Source organism: Somniosus microcephalus, chromosome 16, assembly GCF_052327205.1.
Source record: "Somniosus microcephalus isolate GS21.2 chromosome 16, FLI_Smic_1.0, whole genome shotgun sequence".
NCBI lineage: Eukaryota > Metazoa > Chordata > Chondrichthyes > Squaliformes > Somniosidae > Somniosus > Somniosus microcephalus.
Window position 1 is genome coordinate 45,516,568 of NC_141002.1, and position 17,208 is coordinate 45,533,775.

General features: G+C 49.7%; 1 protein-coding gene across 14 annotated transcripts in view; it reads right to left on the bottom strand.

Moving 5' to 3' along the window:
- The window catches only part of LOC147106116 (voltage-dependent calcium channel subunit alpha-2/delta-4-like), an 888,222-nt gene that overhangs the window by 561,655 nt on the left and 309,359 nt on the right, over positions 1 to 17,208 (bottom strand). For all 14 annotated transcript variants that reach the window (XR_015081361.1, XR_015081362.1, XR_015081363.1 and 11 more), the window contains one exon: positions 12,402 to 12,488. Coding sequence is in view for 11 of the 14 variants with exons in the window: in XM_086008903.1 (XP_085865029.1) it covers positions 12,402 to 12,488 (87 nt within the window). In the remaining 3 variants the exon portion in view is untranslated. The remainder of the gene's footprint in view (positions 1 to 12,401; positions 12,489 to 17,208) is intronic.

Sequence of the window (17,208 nt, forward strand, 5' to 3'; positions counted from 1 at the left end):
TCACGTAGTGTACCTTCTTGTATCTATCTTTGAAAGGTTTCTTGTTTTCAGTCACTTGGTGTGCCTTTGTATCAGTTTTCTGCTTCTTTGCTTTGCCGACCCTTTCAATGTGCCCTCGTTTGCCACATTGTCTGCAATTTTTGGCCTAGAAATTCAGTTGGCTGCGCCAGCCGTTAGCGCCTTAGGAGGAGCAGATCTCGAGCGCTAGGCGCTTAGCGCCCGGGCGCAGCGCGATCTGCGCCTCGCCCCAACTTCAGTAGACATTTAGCGCCAGCGCAGTCATTGCGCGCGCTCATCTGCGCGCGCAGATCATGACGTCATTTCGTCGTGCAACGCCCTTTGTGCGCCCAGAACCGGAACTTCACTCGTGCCGCCCCATTGTGCGCCGGGCGGCCCTAACGACTGTTGAGTGGAACGGTACACAGCCGAGGCGGGTCGCGGGGAGCGCAAATTAAAGGGCACTTACCCTGCACTATAAAGGGCAGCCATTTTGCAGCACTCACTCTTGTGCAACGGATTTTTGGAGCGAGACCAAGGAAGAGAGCTTACTGCTTTGGCCCAACACTAGGACAGGTATTTTTGGCTTCAGGCCACAGCTTTGCAATTCTCTTTGCCTTCATTGAGATCTCAGTGTTTGCCAGCATATTATGGGGGCTGCATTGGGTGCCAACGCTGAGTTCCAGCATTATGTCGGAAGGGCTTACAGACGCCGTGAGAGAGTGGCAGCCCTGGCTAGATGCAGAGGGGGCAACAGGCGTCGCCAAGGGAGGCCTTACCCACCCAGGGTATACCACCAGCAGTTCTCCTATCTCAACATGTCTGCCGCGCAGTGTGTTAGGAGGCTGCGATTCAGAAGGGAGGTGGTTGCAGGGATCTGCCAGCTGCTTCACAGAGATCTGCGTCCACAGCTGAGGCGCAGGACGTCTCTGTCGGTGGCAGTGAAGGTGATGGTGGCTCTCAACTTCTATGCCACCGGCTCCTTCCAATCCGCTGCTGGGGACATCGCTAACATCTCCCAGTTCGCCGTGCATTGCTGCATCCGCCAGGTGACCAATGCCCTTTTCAGAAGGAGACGTCAATTCATCTCCTTCCCCATGACCCTGGACAAGCAGCAGCAGCGTGCAGTGGGATTTGCAAGAATAGCGGGCTTCCCCATGGTGCAGGGCGCCATTGACTGCACGCATGTGGCTTTGCGGGCACCTCTGGAGCATGCCGAGGATTACCGCAACCGGAAGGGCTACCATTCCCTCAACGTACAGCTGGTGTGTGACCACAGGCAGCGCATCCTAGCTGTCAATGCCCGCTTTCCAGGCAGCAGCCACGATGCCTTTATCCTGCGACAGACAACTGTGGCTGAAATGTTCCAGGCACAGCCTCACCGAAGAGGATGGCTTATCGGGGACAAAGGCTATCCTTTGTGTACCTGGCTCATGACCCCGCTCCGCGCGCCCAGGACCCCTGCTGAAGAGGCATACAACGAGAGCCATCAAGCGACCAGGAACATCATTGAACAAACAATCGGCGTCCTGAAGCAACGGTTCCGCTGTCTGGATTGCTCCGGTGGAGCCCTCCAGTATTCACAGGAGCGAGTCTCCCAATTCGTCGTCGTTTGCTGCATGCTGCACAACCTGGCTATCCGCAGGACTCAGGCACTGCCACCTCACGTTGGACCACCACCTCAGGAGGAGGAGCAGGAGGAGGAGGAGGAGGAGTACCAGCCCAGGAGGGAGGCAGAAGGTCCAAGGGCCGCCTGTCGGCGGCTTATTGAACGTCACTTCTAGGCCCCCTGTCAGGGAATGGCTTGTGCCAATGAAAGAACATGATTGCAGCCGCTCCGCAAGCCCTCAGCTGGTTAAGGCAACAAACACTTCAAAGATCAAACATGGACAATCTGAATAAAGAAAATGGTTTATTGTACAAACTCAGGGCCCTTCCCACATGAAAACCAAAAACACACGAAACCCCCAAAAAACACTCACACACATGACTCACTCCCACAACCTGGGGAGGATTAACAAAAGATGTAAACAAAAATGGCCTTCATCCTCGGCCTTCACAAAACACCCATTCCAAAAAACAAAACATTTGGCCACACCCTCTACTTTGTGGCCCGCGAGGGTGATGCCTTCTGCAAACTTTGGCAGCCCCTGCACGCCCTGCTGCTCCTCCTCAAAGTGAGGCCAGTGGCTGCTGCAAGGCTGTGGGAAGGCTCCTGAGGGGCACATGTCGTGACGGCAGATGCCCTTGGGGGTCGGCCTAGACGAGGTCTGGCCCTCGAGGGGCTGGCTGGTGAATGCTGCAGCTGTGGCTGGGCAGCATCAGTCGCTGCAGCAGCTCGTGGCAGCTCCACTGGGGGAGTGGCAGTGGCGGCTGGAGAAATGGGGGCAAGCTGGCGGATGGTAGGCGCTCGCTGGTCGCCTGAGACACTGGCACTCGCCCGGGCCAGCACTGCAGCATGTGCAGCAATCTGCCGAGGGACAGACCGCTGTGCTGCTGCAGCGCGGCGGGTGCCCTGGCGATGCCTGGCTGACACAGCGAGTGTGGCAGCAGTGAGTGCCCGTGTTGCCCTGTTCTGTGACCGCATCAGAGCAGCCAGTGACTGCACGGCACCACTGATCACCTGGCCAGTCGCTGCCTAACCTGCCCCGAATTCCGCCCGACTCGCTGCCTGATCTGCCCCGAATTCCGCCAAACTGGTGGCCTGTGAGGCCCCGAATTCGGTCACACTCCGAGACAGGTGTAGTGTATGTACCCGTCTACCTTTAAGGGAACTATTGAATGTAACCGTTCACCTTTAAGAGGACTACTTTCTGTGTGGCACTATTTGTTTGGCTTCTGTATACTGTAATACCGATAGTGACCACACCAGTATATAAGTGTTGTGGCAGGATTGCTGGGGCAGATTCGCCCGGACCTTCGAATAGTAAAGACCTGTTTGTTTGTTACTTCTGAAGTCTGTGTATTTATTAACTGCACAACCCACAGACTTTACAGTGGCGACGAGTCCGATCGTACCCTGTGGCAAGATTACCAAAGCAAGAAGAGCGTCGAAGAGAGGCAACCGCCCTCGTCGTGCTGCTGGAAGAAAACACGAGGCTGCAGCAGGAGAAAGGTGGAAGACTTTAGCAACAAAAGCTTCCGTCTGCAACAGGCACTGACTACCCTTCTACCACGGTACGGAGTGAGCCGATCAGCAGGGAACAAGGCGGCCGAAGAGACTGTGAGTAGGGGAAGGTGTAGAAGTATCCGGAGGATAAGGGCAGAGCACTCGACCTCGGTCGAGGGGGAGCTGAGCCGGTCAGAAGTCGGGTCCAACGGCGTCGGGTGACAGCCGGACCGCGATCGGCGGGAAAAGCTGGGCAGCGACCGCAGCCACGAAGCGCTGAGACTGGGAGTAGGCGCGGGAAGAGAAACCCAGCCGCAGCCGGGGAGGGAAACACCGGTCTGCGAGAGGGCTGGGAGGCGAACAGGAACCGTGCGGGTGGGAGAGAGAGACAGAGCCGAGCAAGGGGAGAGAGACTGTGCGAGAGCCAGTCCAGCGGCTGAACTGTTCTCCACCAACGGGGTACCCAGGGCCGGTAGCACCGAACGTGCGGGAGAGAGAGTGACAGAGCCGGGTACGGAGAGAGAGACTGCGCGAGAGCCAGTCCAGCGGCTGAACTGTCCTCCGTTAACGGGGTGTACCCAGCGCCGGTAGAGCCGTGCGGTCGGGAGGAAAAGACAGAGCCGAGTAAGGGGAGCTGTGCGGAAGCCAGCCCAGCGGCTGAACCTGTCCGCTGTGGGGAAAGCGTACCCCTTCCACCAGGGAAGAAACGCGGGAAGCCGCCATTAGGCGGAGAAGACGATTGAAGTGGGCGGGGCGAGAAGGAAAGAGCGGGAAACCGCCATTTTCGCGGGGAAACCGCCATCTTAGAAATAAACAAATAAATAAGAATACTTGAAGAAATACTTGTGTTGTACCCAAAGAAAGGCAGATGCCTAAGCGGGCGGACATCAACGAGTTCAATTCGGAGATAGAAGACTGGGCCACGTACGTAGAACGTATTGAGATACATTGTAAGGCTAACAAAATAGCTAAGGAGGAAAAAGCTTTAACCTTACTTAACATGATGGGTGCGAAAGCATTCGGGTTGTTGAAGCATCTTCTCTCACCAGCTAAACCGGCAGATCAGACTTTCGATGATATTGTAGCAGTGCTGAAGGATCACTTGAACCCCACACCGTTGATGCTGGCTGAACGATTCAAATTCTACGCAAGAACGCAGAGGAAAGACGAAAGCAATGCGGAATACTTGGTCGAACTGCGTAGGCTAGCGAAATACTGCCAGTTTGGAGGGAATCTGACAGAGGCACTGCGTGACAAGTTCGTATGCGGATTGTCCAAAGAAGGAACGCAGAAGCGACTACTGGAAGAAAATGACCTCACACTGGACAGGGCTGTCCTCACAGCTGCATCGCACGAAGCCGCAGCGAAAGGAACGGCGGAAATGCAGCTAAAGGCGGCGGCACTAGGGGTGGACCAAATTACTTCGAGCACAACAAAATGCTACCGTTGTGGGAAGACAACACACGACCAGAATCAATGCTGGGTTAAAACCCAAGAATGCAGGAAATGTGGCAAGATCGGGCACATAGCTAAGGTATGCCGGTCAGGAGCAACGTACAACAATAAGAAGTCACCACAAAAATGGTACGGAAAGGTACAAGAGGTGACTAAGAAGAGTCTGAGGGAACAGAAGTCGGTCTCACACTCCAGATGCAAAGGACTAGACAGTATGAGAATTCAAAACGTGAACAATGAAGCTGACCGACAAACTATCTGGATAACGCTACAGATTGCAAAGGTCCAAGTAAAAATGGAAGTGGACACCGGATCGGCGTTGACGGTCATGAATAAGCATGACTATAAAAAAAATTTCAAGCATATTCCACTACGGGATACGGAACTAGTACTACAGACATACACGGGGCACAAAGTAATCCCCATCGGAAGGATAGAAGTCAAAGTGAGATACAAGGATAAAGATCATCACCGGTTGGACCTGTATGTATTGCCTGAGGGAGGACCACCACTTCTGGGACAGGAGTGGATCCGAAAAATAAAGTTGGACTGGCAGTCACTGAACACCATGACGGTGGATTCCGAAAAAGAGGATGTCAAACCTGAACGGTTGTCCAGAATATTGGACGAAGCTAAGGGGGTATTCCAGCAAGGACTGGGAACACTGCGAGGTATTAAAGCAAAGGTTAAGATTGCAGAAAATGCAAGCCCAAAGTTTTTTAAGGCCAGATCGGTACCTTACGCAATACGACCAGCTGTGGAGGCAGAACTGGAAGAACTTGAACGATCAGGGGTTCTGTCAAAAGTGGACTGGAGTGAGTGGGCCACGCCCATTGTTCCCGTCATGAAGTCCTCACCGAGTAATAAGCCAGGGGGACCGGGGAAGGTCCGTATCTGCGGAGATTTCAAGATTACTGTGAATCCGGTGCTTCACACGGTACAATACCCGCTTCCGCGGATTGAAGATATCTTTGCTTCATTGGCTGGAGGGAAGCATTTCACGAAAATAGATCTGGCTCAAGCATATCTACAGATGGAGGTCGAGAAAGAGTCACGCCAGTACCTCACCATCAACACTCACAGAGGCTTGTATCGCTACAATAGACTGGTCTTTGGGGTAGCTTCGGCGCCAGCAATTTGGCAGAGGGCCATGGAACAGGTGTTACAAGGAATTCCAAGCACGCAGTGCTACTTAGATGACATTTTAATCACGGGAAAAGATGAGGAAGAACACCTCACGAATTTGAAACTGGTACTCACCAGGTTGAAGGAGTATGGCCTTCGGGTTAATCGCAAGAAGTGTGAGTTCTTCCAAAAACGGATCTCATACTGCGGTCATGTCATTGACCGAGAGGGACTGCATAAGTCACCTGAAAAGATAGAAGCGGTTGTGAAGGCCCCCGCTCCAGGAAACGTATCACAGTTAAGATCATTCTTGGGGTTGATTAATTACTATCACAAGTTTCTGCCTAATTTATCCACGGTGCTGCATCCGCTGAATGACCTGTTGCGGAAAGAAACACCATGGAAGTGGAGTGAAGAATGCAAAAAGACTTTTCGCAGAAGCAAGGAGTTGATTACCTCGGAAGAAGTGTTGGCTCATTTCAACCCAGCATTACCCCTTCGTCTAGCTTGCGATGCTTCCCCGTACGGAATTGGGGCAGTACTCTCGCACAGGCTACCAAATGGCTCGGAAAGGCCAGTGGCTTTCGCGTCCCGATCATTGACACCCGCGGAGCGAAATTACGCCCAAATAGATAGGGAGGCCCTCAGTCTTGTGTGGGGCGTGAAGAAATTCAACCATTACCTACAATGTAAAAAGTTCACATTGCTGACAGACCACCAGCCGTTGGTGTCCATATTCAACCCAAATAAGGCCGTTTCCACCATGACAGCACAAAGGTTACAAAGGTGGTCCGTGTTACTTGGGGCACACCAATACGAAATTGAGTACAAAAGGTCTAAACAGCATGGAAATGCTGATGGGCTGTCACGCTTGCCATTGCCGATGGTAGAAGGAGCGAGTATAGTGGACCCAGTAGAGTTGTTCCACTCATCCATAGTGGAGTGTCTACCGATAACAAACTCAATGATTGAGAATGAGACAAGGAATGACCCGACTCTTTCACGAGTCTATGATGTAACGGTGGAGGGATGGCCAGCACAGAGCGAACCAACACTGCAAGCATTTGCACAAAGGAAAGAACTGTCAGTGTGTCGAGGAACCCTGATGTGTGGATCTAGAGTGGTGATTCCACCCAAACTCCAAAAGAAGGTGCTAAAGGAGCTGCACGAAGGACATCTGGGGGGAGTAAAGATGAAGAATCTAGCAAGAGCGTTTGTGTGGTGGCCAGGCATTGATGGAGACATAGAGGAGATCACGAAGAACTGCCTAGGATGTCAGAGGGTTCAGAACACGCCACCCCAGGCTCCTCTGCATCCATGGGAGTGGCCCTCATCGCCTTGGCAAAGAGTACACATCGACTTTGCTGGTCCATTCATGGACTCGATGTTTCTAATAGCGGTGGATGCCCACTCCAAGTGGCCGGAAGTAATTAAGATGACCACCACCACGACGGAAAAAACCATCACAGTGTTAAGGACTATGTTTGCTTGGAATGGCCTGCCGGAACAGATCTGTTCTGATAATGGACCACAATTTGTGTCCGAAGAATTCAAGAAATTCTTAAAGAGCAATGGGGTTAAACATTACACGTCAGCCCCATACCATCCCGCCTCCAATGGATTGGCTGAACGGTTTGTCCAGACCTTCAAGAAGGCCGTAAAGGCCATGAGTAATGAAAACATAAGTCTGCAACATAAGGTGGATAGCTTTTTGTTTGCATACCGAAATGCGACACATGCGGTCACAAATCAAACTCCCGCAATGATGTTCTGTAATAGACGCCTAAGATGCCGGCTGGATTTACTAAAACCAAACGTCAGAAGAGACGTAGAGAACCGGCAATTCCAGGGCATGAACGACAGGGTCACTAGATCTTTCCAGATCGGTCAACGAGTTTTGGCCCGGGACTACCGTACTGAGAAATGGCAGCCTGGAACTATTGGGAAAAGGCTGGGGCCATTGATGTACACCGTGGACATTGGAGACAATATAATAAGGCGCCATGTTGACCAAATCATAGGGTCCGCCACAAATGGGCAACCGACTTCACCACCTTATCCGGGTAATGTTGAGACTGAGATACCCAGAACACCTACTTCCGATCTAGTGATACTGGAGTCAGCTGAACCTGACACGGCTTTTCAAGCCGAATCGACCTTGCCAGAAGCACCTCCTAGCCCGCCTGAAATGACGACACCACTGCGGCGTTATCCGGACAGAATCCGGAAACCCCCGGAAAGACTGAATCTATGAACTGTCTTACATAAACCTGTATATATGTTAGAATGTATGTTCACTATGGACTTAGTAAGTAATAAGCTAAAAAGGGAGGATTATAGTGTATGTACCCGTCTACCTTTAAGGGAACTATTGAATGTAACCGTTCACCTTTAAGAGGACTACTTTCGGTGTGGCACTATTTGTTTGGCTTCTGTATACTGTAATACCGATAGTGACCACACCAGTATATAAGTGTTGTGGCAGGATTGCTGGGGCAGATTCGCCCAGACCTTCGAATAGTAAAGACCTGTTTGTTTGTTACTTCTGAAGTCTGTGTATTTATTAACTGCACAACCCACAGACTTTACAACAGGGACTCGATGGCCTCAGGCATCCGTGCCACTACCCCCATGAGCTCCGTGTGCCGGCGCTCCGAGTCCGCGGACATGTCCTCGAGGAGGCGCAGCTCCTCGGCGGTGACCGTCTCCGGACTGGAGGCCGGACTCTCCCTCTGGGGAGAAGGCCGCCGAGCTGCCCGACGCTTCCTGCGTTGCTGGACGCCGCTGGGCCCAGCAATTGGACACCCCCCCGACCCTTCCCCCCTCTGGGGAGAAGGCCGCTGAGCTTCCACCCCCCTCCCGCGTTTCTGCAGGCCGCTGGTCCCAGGAGCTACACTCCCCTCTGACACTTCCCCCAGGCTCCCCTCCAGGGGAGACGTGTCCCCTACATTGGCATGGCTTGCCGCGGCTGAGGGTTCCCCTGATGGGCCGCCTTCCTCTTCCTCCTCCTCCTCTTCTGAGGGGCTGTCACTGGCAACTTCAGTGACCTCCTCCTCACCATCTGAAAGCAGGAAGGCACAAGAGTAGCTTTAGAGTGAGGGGAGGGCGTCAGCGAGGGATGCATGAGTGGTGGCATTCAGCGCATTGGTCGGACAGTGGCAAAGGATGTAGATCTGATGCGCAAGTGGTACGAGAGAGGTCCAAAAGGTAATGTCCTTACCATTGGTGCCCAGAACAGGGTCGGCATCTCCAGATGCAACGGGGCCAATCACCCGGGCACCCATGATGCGCTCCACGCGCTGTTGCAGCTCGGTGAGCTGCTGGATCTGGGGGCCGCCTCCCCCGGTCTCAGTCCGGCTCCTCTTATTATTGGCCAGCTTGGCCTGCAAGAGAAAGGGCGGCCTCTAAGTACAGTGTGTAGCCCTGATCTTGTGTGCACTGCCTCCCATGGTGGAATAGCCTGGCCAGTGTGTAGCCCTGATCTTGTGTGCACTGCCTCCCATGGTGGAATAGCCTGGCCAGTGTGTAGCCCTGATCTTGTGTGCACTGCCTCCCATGGTCGAATAGCCTGGCCAGTGTGTAGCCCTGATCTTGTGTGCACTGCCTCCCATTGTCGAATAGCTTGGCCAGTCTGTTAAGTGCAGAATGTGCAATTGATGTTCATGACTGTCCCATAGCTGCTGCATGAGGGCTGGCCATTAGGGCTTTCAGGTCCCTTTGCCCATAATGTGAGGTGCACATGCAAGGATGAGGAGGACACTGGAAAGCGTACTCACACTGACAATCCTGGCGAGGTCATTTAGCTTTTTGCGGCATTGTACAGAGCTCCTGGGGACCTCACTGTTGGATGTCACCCTGGTGGCGACATGCCTCCAGGCTTTCCGGTAGACGCGGGCCGCCGGCTTCTTCCCATTGTCCGGAAACAAGATATGGCGTCTCTTCTCCACAGCGCCAACCAGCACCCTCAGATCATGCTCTGAGAAGCGCTGCGCTCGTTCACGGGCCTTCTCCATCCTTTCAGGCACTATTTGGGTCCAGCAGCAGTGTTCAGGCCTAGCTGGAAGGCTGCAGTGTCCAGGGCGTGGCAGCAGACCAACTCGACCCTTCCCCCTTAAGAGCTGGCCGGCGCCAGGGTGTCTGCTGTCAATCAAGAAATGACCGCACCTGCGCTGCGCCCGGCCTCGGCGGTATCACTCAGCACCGCCGGCTTAGCGCCTAAAGAGAGCCGTGCATCACCAGTTTTAGCGCTCTAGCAAACTCTTAGGGCGAAGCTAATGAATATCGGCGAAGTGGCCTCGAATTTGCGCCGGGCGCAAACTTTAGCGGCCGCCCGACTTTACCGCCCCAAAAGTGGCTATAATGAATTTCTAGGCCTTTGCCTTTAAACCAACAGTCATTGTGGTCATGTGACATTTTGCCACAGCGATAGCACTTCTTTTCTTGTTTCAGTGCAGCTATGAGCAGTGGTTTGGGGCTTAAATGGTCTTGGAGTATGTCCACTGTTTGTTTGAATGTTTTGTTTGCTGGCTTTTCAGGGGTTAATAAACTACGTAGCAGCCCGTATGTCTTTGCGCCCACAACACACAGCAAAACAGTGGCTTTCTTTTCTACCTCCACTCCGTTAGCCTCACAGTACAACTCCACTCTTTCAATGTAAGTTGCCCAGTCTTCAATGCTGCTATCAAATGCTGCAATCGTGCCAATCATCGCCATTTTTTTTTCCAAACCCGTTTTTCTTTCTTTACTAGTTAGCTAGCATCATGCAAGTCCTGTGCACTTTTCACTTGACTTACGTATCCCCTGCCTAGCTTAGCAAGCGTGCTCCATTTTCTCTACCTTCTCGCTCCTTTCTTCCAAATTTTGGTGTCCTCTGGCTGTGATGCCAGAATAGGAAGATGTAGGTTCATAATTCTCGTCGCCAATTTGTTGTGTTTGTACCGCTATACACAACTACATAAAATAATAAAGCAGCAGAGACAGAGTAACTTCAAGTGATCTTTACTGGGTAACTGGAACTTCGGTACTGACTGTACAAATCGATACGCGTCTGTTATATACGCTCGCAACGAAGGATATACATCCGCAATACAAAGTAGTCCCTTCAGTGTTGTATACATTACAGTTAACAATCTGACTGTAAGGGAACATCTAACAAACAGCTGCATTGGAAAACTTAGGGCTTGCGCAAATCAGCAGAAAACAGGTGCCAGGCCAAAGAACTCAGTATTACGTCCCCGCTGTGCCTGGTATACACATGCATTTGTGGTACACATGTGAAATTTTAGTCCTTAGGAGAACAGACAGACAGTCTGGTCCCAATGTTAATACCTAATGCTTCTCTCTGAACAAGCCACCAGAAGTTGCAGATTACCTCACCTTTAATTTTGGGGAAAGCATTTGCCCTTTGTTTAGTATCTCTCACAGATATCTGCATCTCAGCCAGCAAGGAGAAACTGCAGAAGAGAATCTGCGTGTTGCCACTGCATGACTCACCATGTTAGTGCACCAATATATTGTGTACTGAGTCAGTGAACACCATTTTATTTTAATGTTCTTTTATTTTGTAAAATTTAAGAGAATTATAGCTTCAAAAGGTCAAATATTGTCAGCTCAGTTGCTTTGAATATACAATGCCAGCTTAGCAATGAGATCCAAATGGCATCATCCTCCCTAAAAACATGCTGCGCCAGATACCCTGGAGTTATTATGATACCATTGATTGTCATTGATGATATAATCATGTCAGACAATTTTATGCAGACACTTAATGGTTAAACTGCTTTTAAGGGTCTGATCATTGCAAATGTTATCATGGAGAATAAAAATGATAATGAAAGTGCGCTGAAGTGTGCAGTGATATTTAAGGGTTAAGAAGTTTAGAACATGAGCCAAGGAACTGAGTGGGATGCACAATAGCAGTGTCTTGAAAATGTGATGGTAATGGAAATCCATAAGTTTATGCTTATGGTGGGGGGGGGGTTTAAATATAATCATTGACAGCCTGTTGATGTTCTTGGAGTATTTTTTTCCTCCTATAACAATTCAATAAAAAAAGTTATTTAAAACAAGAGCAACAACTTTAAACATCCCAAGGCGCTTCACAGGAGCGTAATGAGACAAAAATTGACACAGAGCCAAGAAAGAGATATTAGGGCAGACGACTGGTTGATTGGTCAAAGAGGTAAATCTTAAGGAGGGTCTTAAAGGAGGAGAGAGACATGGAGAGTTGGAGAGGTTTAGGGAACGAATTTCAGAGCGCTGGGTCTAGATGGCTGAAGGCACGGCTGCCAATGGTGGGGCAAAGAGAGTGGGGGATGCACAAGAGCCCCAAGTTGAAGGAATGCAGAGTTCTTGGAGGATTGTAGGGCTAGAGGAGGTTACAGCGATTGGGAAGGGCGAGGCTATTGAGGCATTTGAACACGAGGATGAGAATTTTAAATTTGAGGCGTTGGTGGACCAGGTGCTGTAGGTCAGTAAGCATATGGGTGCTGGTTGAGCAGGACATTGTGTGGATTTGAGTATGGGAAGCAGAGTTTTGGCTGAGCTCAAGTTTATGGAGGGCGGAATATGGAAGGCTGGCCAGGAGAACATTGGAATAATCAAGTTTGGAGGTAACAAAAGCATGGATGAGGGTTTCATCAGCAGATAAGTTGAGGCAGGGGTGGAGAGGGACGATGTTATGGAGGTGAAACAAAAAAAAAGACAAACAACTCACAATCTCATCTTTGTCTTCCCACTCCACCTCCGAGAGATCCACGCTGTTATAATTTGGCTTTGGCTTAATTTTCTTTCCATCTTTGTACTGCAATTAATAAGAATGAATTAAAGTAAATCTAGAGAACAAGAACAGGCAAGTTCATGGCAGTACCATGGCATAATGCATTGGAACTCAAATGCACTTTAACACAGTGGGACAGTTTCTCTCCAGCAATTCCATTTAATGCTAAATTCTCAATCTCAGCATTTGTTGTCAGTGTGTGGAAGGGAGGAGGGAAGTGCTGAGTGAAGGTCAGATATTTCCCAAAGGGAGCAAGTGAAAATTATCTTAGCCACTTTTGTGACTCTCCTAGTGGTAGATTACAAAACATTGACAAGGGCTTGAGCCCTTGTCTCTCCTAGGCGTTAGTTGGACATGTGCATGGCACTCTGTGTAGGGAAGAAAAACAGTTTACAAAAATAAAGTCAAGTTCGTAGAGTGTCTATCTCTTTGTGAATATATAAAGGCTAGCTGTTGGTAAGATAGCCTAGTGATTATGGTTCTAGACGAGCAACTCAGATTGTGGGGGCAATATCAGCCTACTCCACTCAGCAGGAACAGGTAGGCCGTGCAATTAAAATTGCCTCTGAAAACTTACCCACTCCATTCCCACCCATTTCCTTAACTGGGCCCATTTTGGTGGCTGCCTCATTAATACATTCAAATTAAGATCCTATTATGTTTAAATGTCTTAATCCAAATGGACACTCTCGGGAGCTGCAAGCCTACATTTCGTTGTACTGCACTTGTGCACTAACAATGACAATAAAAGTTGATTTGATTTGATTTGATTTTGATTATGTCATTAGGACTTCGATGGCATTTTAACCGCTGACTGAGTGAAACCTGATCTGCAGGGAGAAGAGGCTCTGAAAGGTAAGTGTTAAACTTTTCTTAGTGGATCAGAAGGAGCAGGAGTGCTCCACCATTGTGTTGCAATAGAGATCCAAGATTTCTAGGAATTTTATTGTTCTACCTGTCATCTAGCTAGAGAAACAGAGACCTCATCCCTTTTAGATAATGGCTTGAGATCAAAAGGAAACAAACTGCATTGAAGTATTTTTCTTCATTAAAGCAAGATTTGAATTCTCACACAGTCTGTCTTTAAGAGGTGACATGTGAGCCAATCACAGCTTCACAGCTGCTTTCCTTCATTAAATCAAGAGCTGACTAGTATGACTGGAGGCTTGCTTAGGTTGCAGGACTCCCCCACAATGCTGGGTTGCCATGGAGACGCCCACAGCTGTTGACATAAGAAAAACAATCTCTGAACCCAAGTTCTTTTTTAAATAAAATGCGATTTAAATAATGAAAATGAAAAGCAAGTTAAGCCACATCTACAAATTAAAGGAGGCGTATGGTTTACTTGTACCTTGAAATGTAGCCTATAGAAAAAAACATTTTGAATGTTCCCTGTTTTTCCAGGCTGTGTTTCTGTCCCATACTGTCAGCAACACACAAGATGTTATCTTCTAATTGTTGATTACTGTAATGCTATCCTCCCCTCCCCCACACTCCATGGTTGAGATTTTCTGTAGCAACATTTTTTTTACGTGACACAAACTGGATTTGACAGGAATACAATGCTGATACAGCCTGCAGCACTGCATTTGAAAAACATTCAGAGAATACTACCAAATAAGAAAGGCTGCTTTGTCTCGCTGATGAGGTGGTTTGCAAAGGTGATAATTCTGTCGTTCTCCACCATTTCACATTTTAATGAACTATGTTCCAAACTTCATCATGTCTGTGAAATCTAACATTTGCAGCATGAGAGATTGCAGCAGAAGATTATAAAGAAAGCGGCCTAGAAATTGAGTGGGCTTAGCGCCCAATTAGTGGCGCTAGAGGGCCTTGCGCCGGACTTATAGCCGTTTTGCAAATTGACTTGGGCCTTACCATCGGCGTTAGCCGGTAGCGCTGCGCCGGCACCGATGACGTCATCGGTGTGCGCAGCGTCCCGGTTGCCATGGTAACCCGGCCCCAAGCCCAAATTCAGTTGCGCCCGCCTCGCCCGTGGCAGGCGCAACTAACGAATGTGAAAAGTGTTCTTACACGCCTTTGCGCCGGCGCATAAAGGTGGAGCGGCGGCCGGCCGCGTTCCCGGCGGCCGCCTGCCCGCACCTCCCTTCCCGGACTCCTGCATCACCCCCCCCGCGGCCCTGATGAGTGTGTGCTGCGAGCCCGGCACTTCCCCGAGGTGCCGGGCTCAGATGTCGGGGGAATCTGCCGGACAGTTGTCGGCTGCAGGCAGCTCCTCCTTAACAGAAGGAGGAGGCCTGCAGTTCCCCAGCCTGCCGCACCGCATCGGGTGCCGCAGCGGGTGATTAGCGCCGGGAAACCCAATTCAACGCCCGTTTTCAGGCGCTAAAACCCTCCTTTAGCGCCCGCCGCCGTCTGGGGCCGGCGCAACCGAATTTTCGTCGGGCGCTGCCGCATTAACGCTGGCGCAAAATTTCTGGCGCTACAGCCCTGGCGAGCCCACAACCCAATTTCTAGGCCAGCATCTATTACCATGATTGTAGCACAATGTTTGTAAAAAATCTTCATTATGCACAGAGGGTGAGGATGTGGATTCACTCACACAATTATCTATACTGTGAGTTCCCGATCTCAGCCATTTCAATAGCCATTAAGGAGATCAGAATGTCACTGGCAGTGGACTGGGTGATTCACTTTCTCTGACTGACAAATGGTATTTGGAGCAGGAGGGCAGGAAAACAATTGCTGAGAAATTCCTCTGAGCTTCTTCCACTCCACTGCCGTAAACTTCACTAGAAGTGTGGCGGAAACCCTGTTCACCCAGAAGAGCAGGAGCAGCTCCGAGCAAGTTACCGGCCAATAGTTCAAAAAATGGAGGATAAAATAAATATAAAATGTTAACAAATCAATAAAATCGCATTGCTCCAAACCCCAGACTGTGTCATGGGAGACTTGTTAAAGAACATTTAGTAGATTTGCCCATTTGTGCCTATAAATTACTGGAGATGATCTGACAAGTTTAATTATTTTCAGTGATAATCAATTGGGGAGAAATTCGGTATTGCCCCGTTTGGGGCGCAATTATCAGCCGGGCGCAAAGTTTAGCGCCTGGCGCTAATTATTGCCTCCGACTGCAAACTTGGGGTGCACCCTTTGAGGTGATTGGAGCGCTAAATCAGGCGCTAACACCGAAGAGCGAGGCGCTACCTCAGAGCGCTGGCAAAGCTCATGTGATGTCAGTCAGCAATGGAACATAGACACACTGGCGCCGGTCAGTTCTTAAAGGGGAGGGTCGCTCTTGCTCTCCATCCACACCCTGCTCATTGCAGCCTTGAATCTCGGCCTGGAGAGACCTGTACATCAAATCTGCTAGAAAGAACAATGGAGAGGCCCAAAGAAAGAGCTCAGAGTGTAGCCCCCAGAGTCTCTTCTAAATCGATGCAAGGAAGGTCAAATCAGAATAAACCTGCAAAGTGCTGCTCAGTACCCAAAACTCCTTCACACAGCGTTGAATCTCTCCAGAAGTCTCTCTCTCTCTCTCTCTCTCTCAGAATGTGTGGTGAAAAAATGTCGCCGACAAAAGAAGGCAGGAAGTGGTCGCCTTTAAATAGCGCTCCCCCAGTCCCTTCCCGACTGCAAAATGCTCCCCTCAACCTGTCATTGCTAGCGGCAGGCGGTAAGGTGGGGATGCCACTCAATATCCGGTCTGGGGCGCTACCGGGGCATTGCACGCTCGACTGACGTCATGATCTGCGGGCGCAGGAGATCGTGGTGATAGTGTTTAGCACCGCCGCAAAATGTCTGGTCAATTTCACGAGTGGTGCAAACATCGCCGCGCCCGGGCGCTAGTTACTTTGCGCCTCATTAGCGCCATCTTTTGGCACTAACGGGAGGCGCAAAGCAACCGAATTTTCCCCCCAATGTCTTTTGGTTAAAGGTAACATTCTTTTCTGTGTTTCACTGTAAAAAAAGAAAACAAACAGCGGTATTTACAGCAATGGATTTGTAACCCATATTTTTTCTTCAAAAAAATCACTATTTCTAAATGTCTAACATTGGCATTACATACTGCTGCATTTAATCAGGAACCTCTGCCCTCTGTTTCACAGTGGAGCCCTGAAAAGCCATTTCTAACTTTTAAGATAGAAATTCCTTAATATATATTTAAATGTGTATATTTATATAAATATAACCTACCTATGCTATTACCATAATGTCGCAAAAGAAAACCCTGGAGAGCCTGCATGTTGAAAGCATGTGAATGTGAGATAGTGAGAGTTAGAGTGAGAGTGAGTGATGGAAAATGTTTGCAAGATATCTGTTTAATATAGAATGATTTACCAGTGTCTTCTAGTGCTGTATATGCATTCAACCCAGGATTAGTGTGGTTTCTCTCTCAAAAGCTTCCACAAAAGCTATTTCTTTCACAAAACCTACTGCTACCTCATGTTGACCTACATTCAATGGCATCACGTAAGTGACTGGTCCGACAGAATTCAGGGACAGGAAGGAAGTGGGCTGCAAGGGGAAGTGTTGCTGATCCTGACTCAGTGGAAGTTCCAGATAGAGCGGCGGCAGTTACCAGGCGACCTTTGCTGACTTAACAAATTTTTCGGTTGCTCACAGCAGTGCCCGGGAAATTAATCCTCAATTCTAGGAGACTCCTGAACAATCTGGAAGAATTGGCAACCCTAATGCCAAAGGAAGCACTTCCTCTAAGAGGACTTTGAAACAGGCATCCACTCACTTATTTTATGCAATGCAAAAATGTATGTGTCTCTTT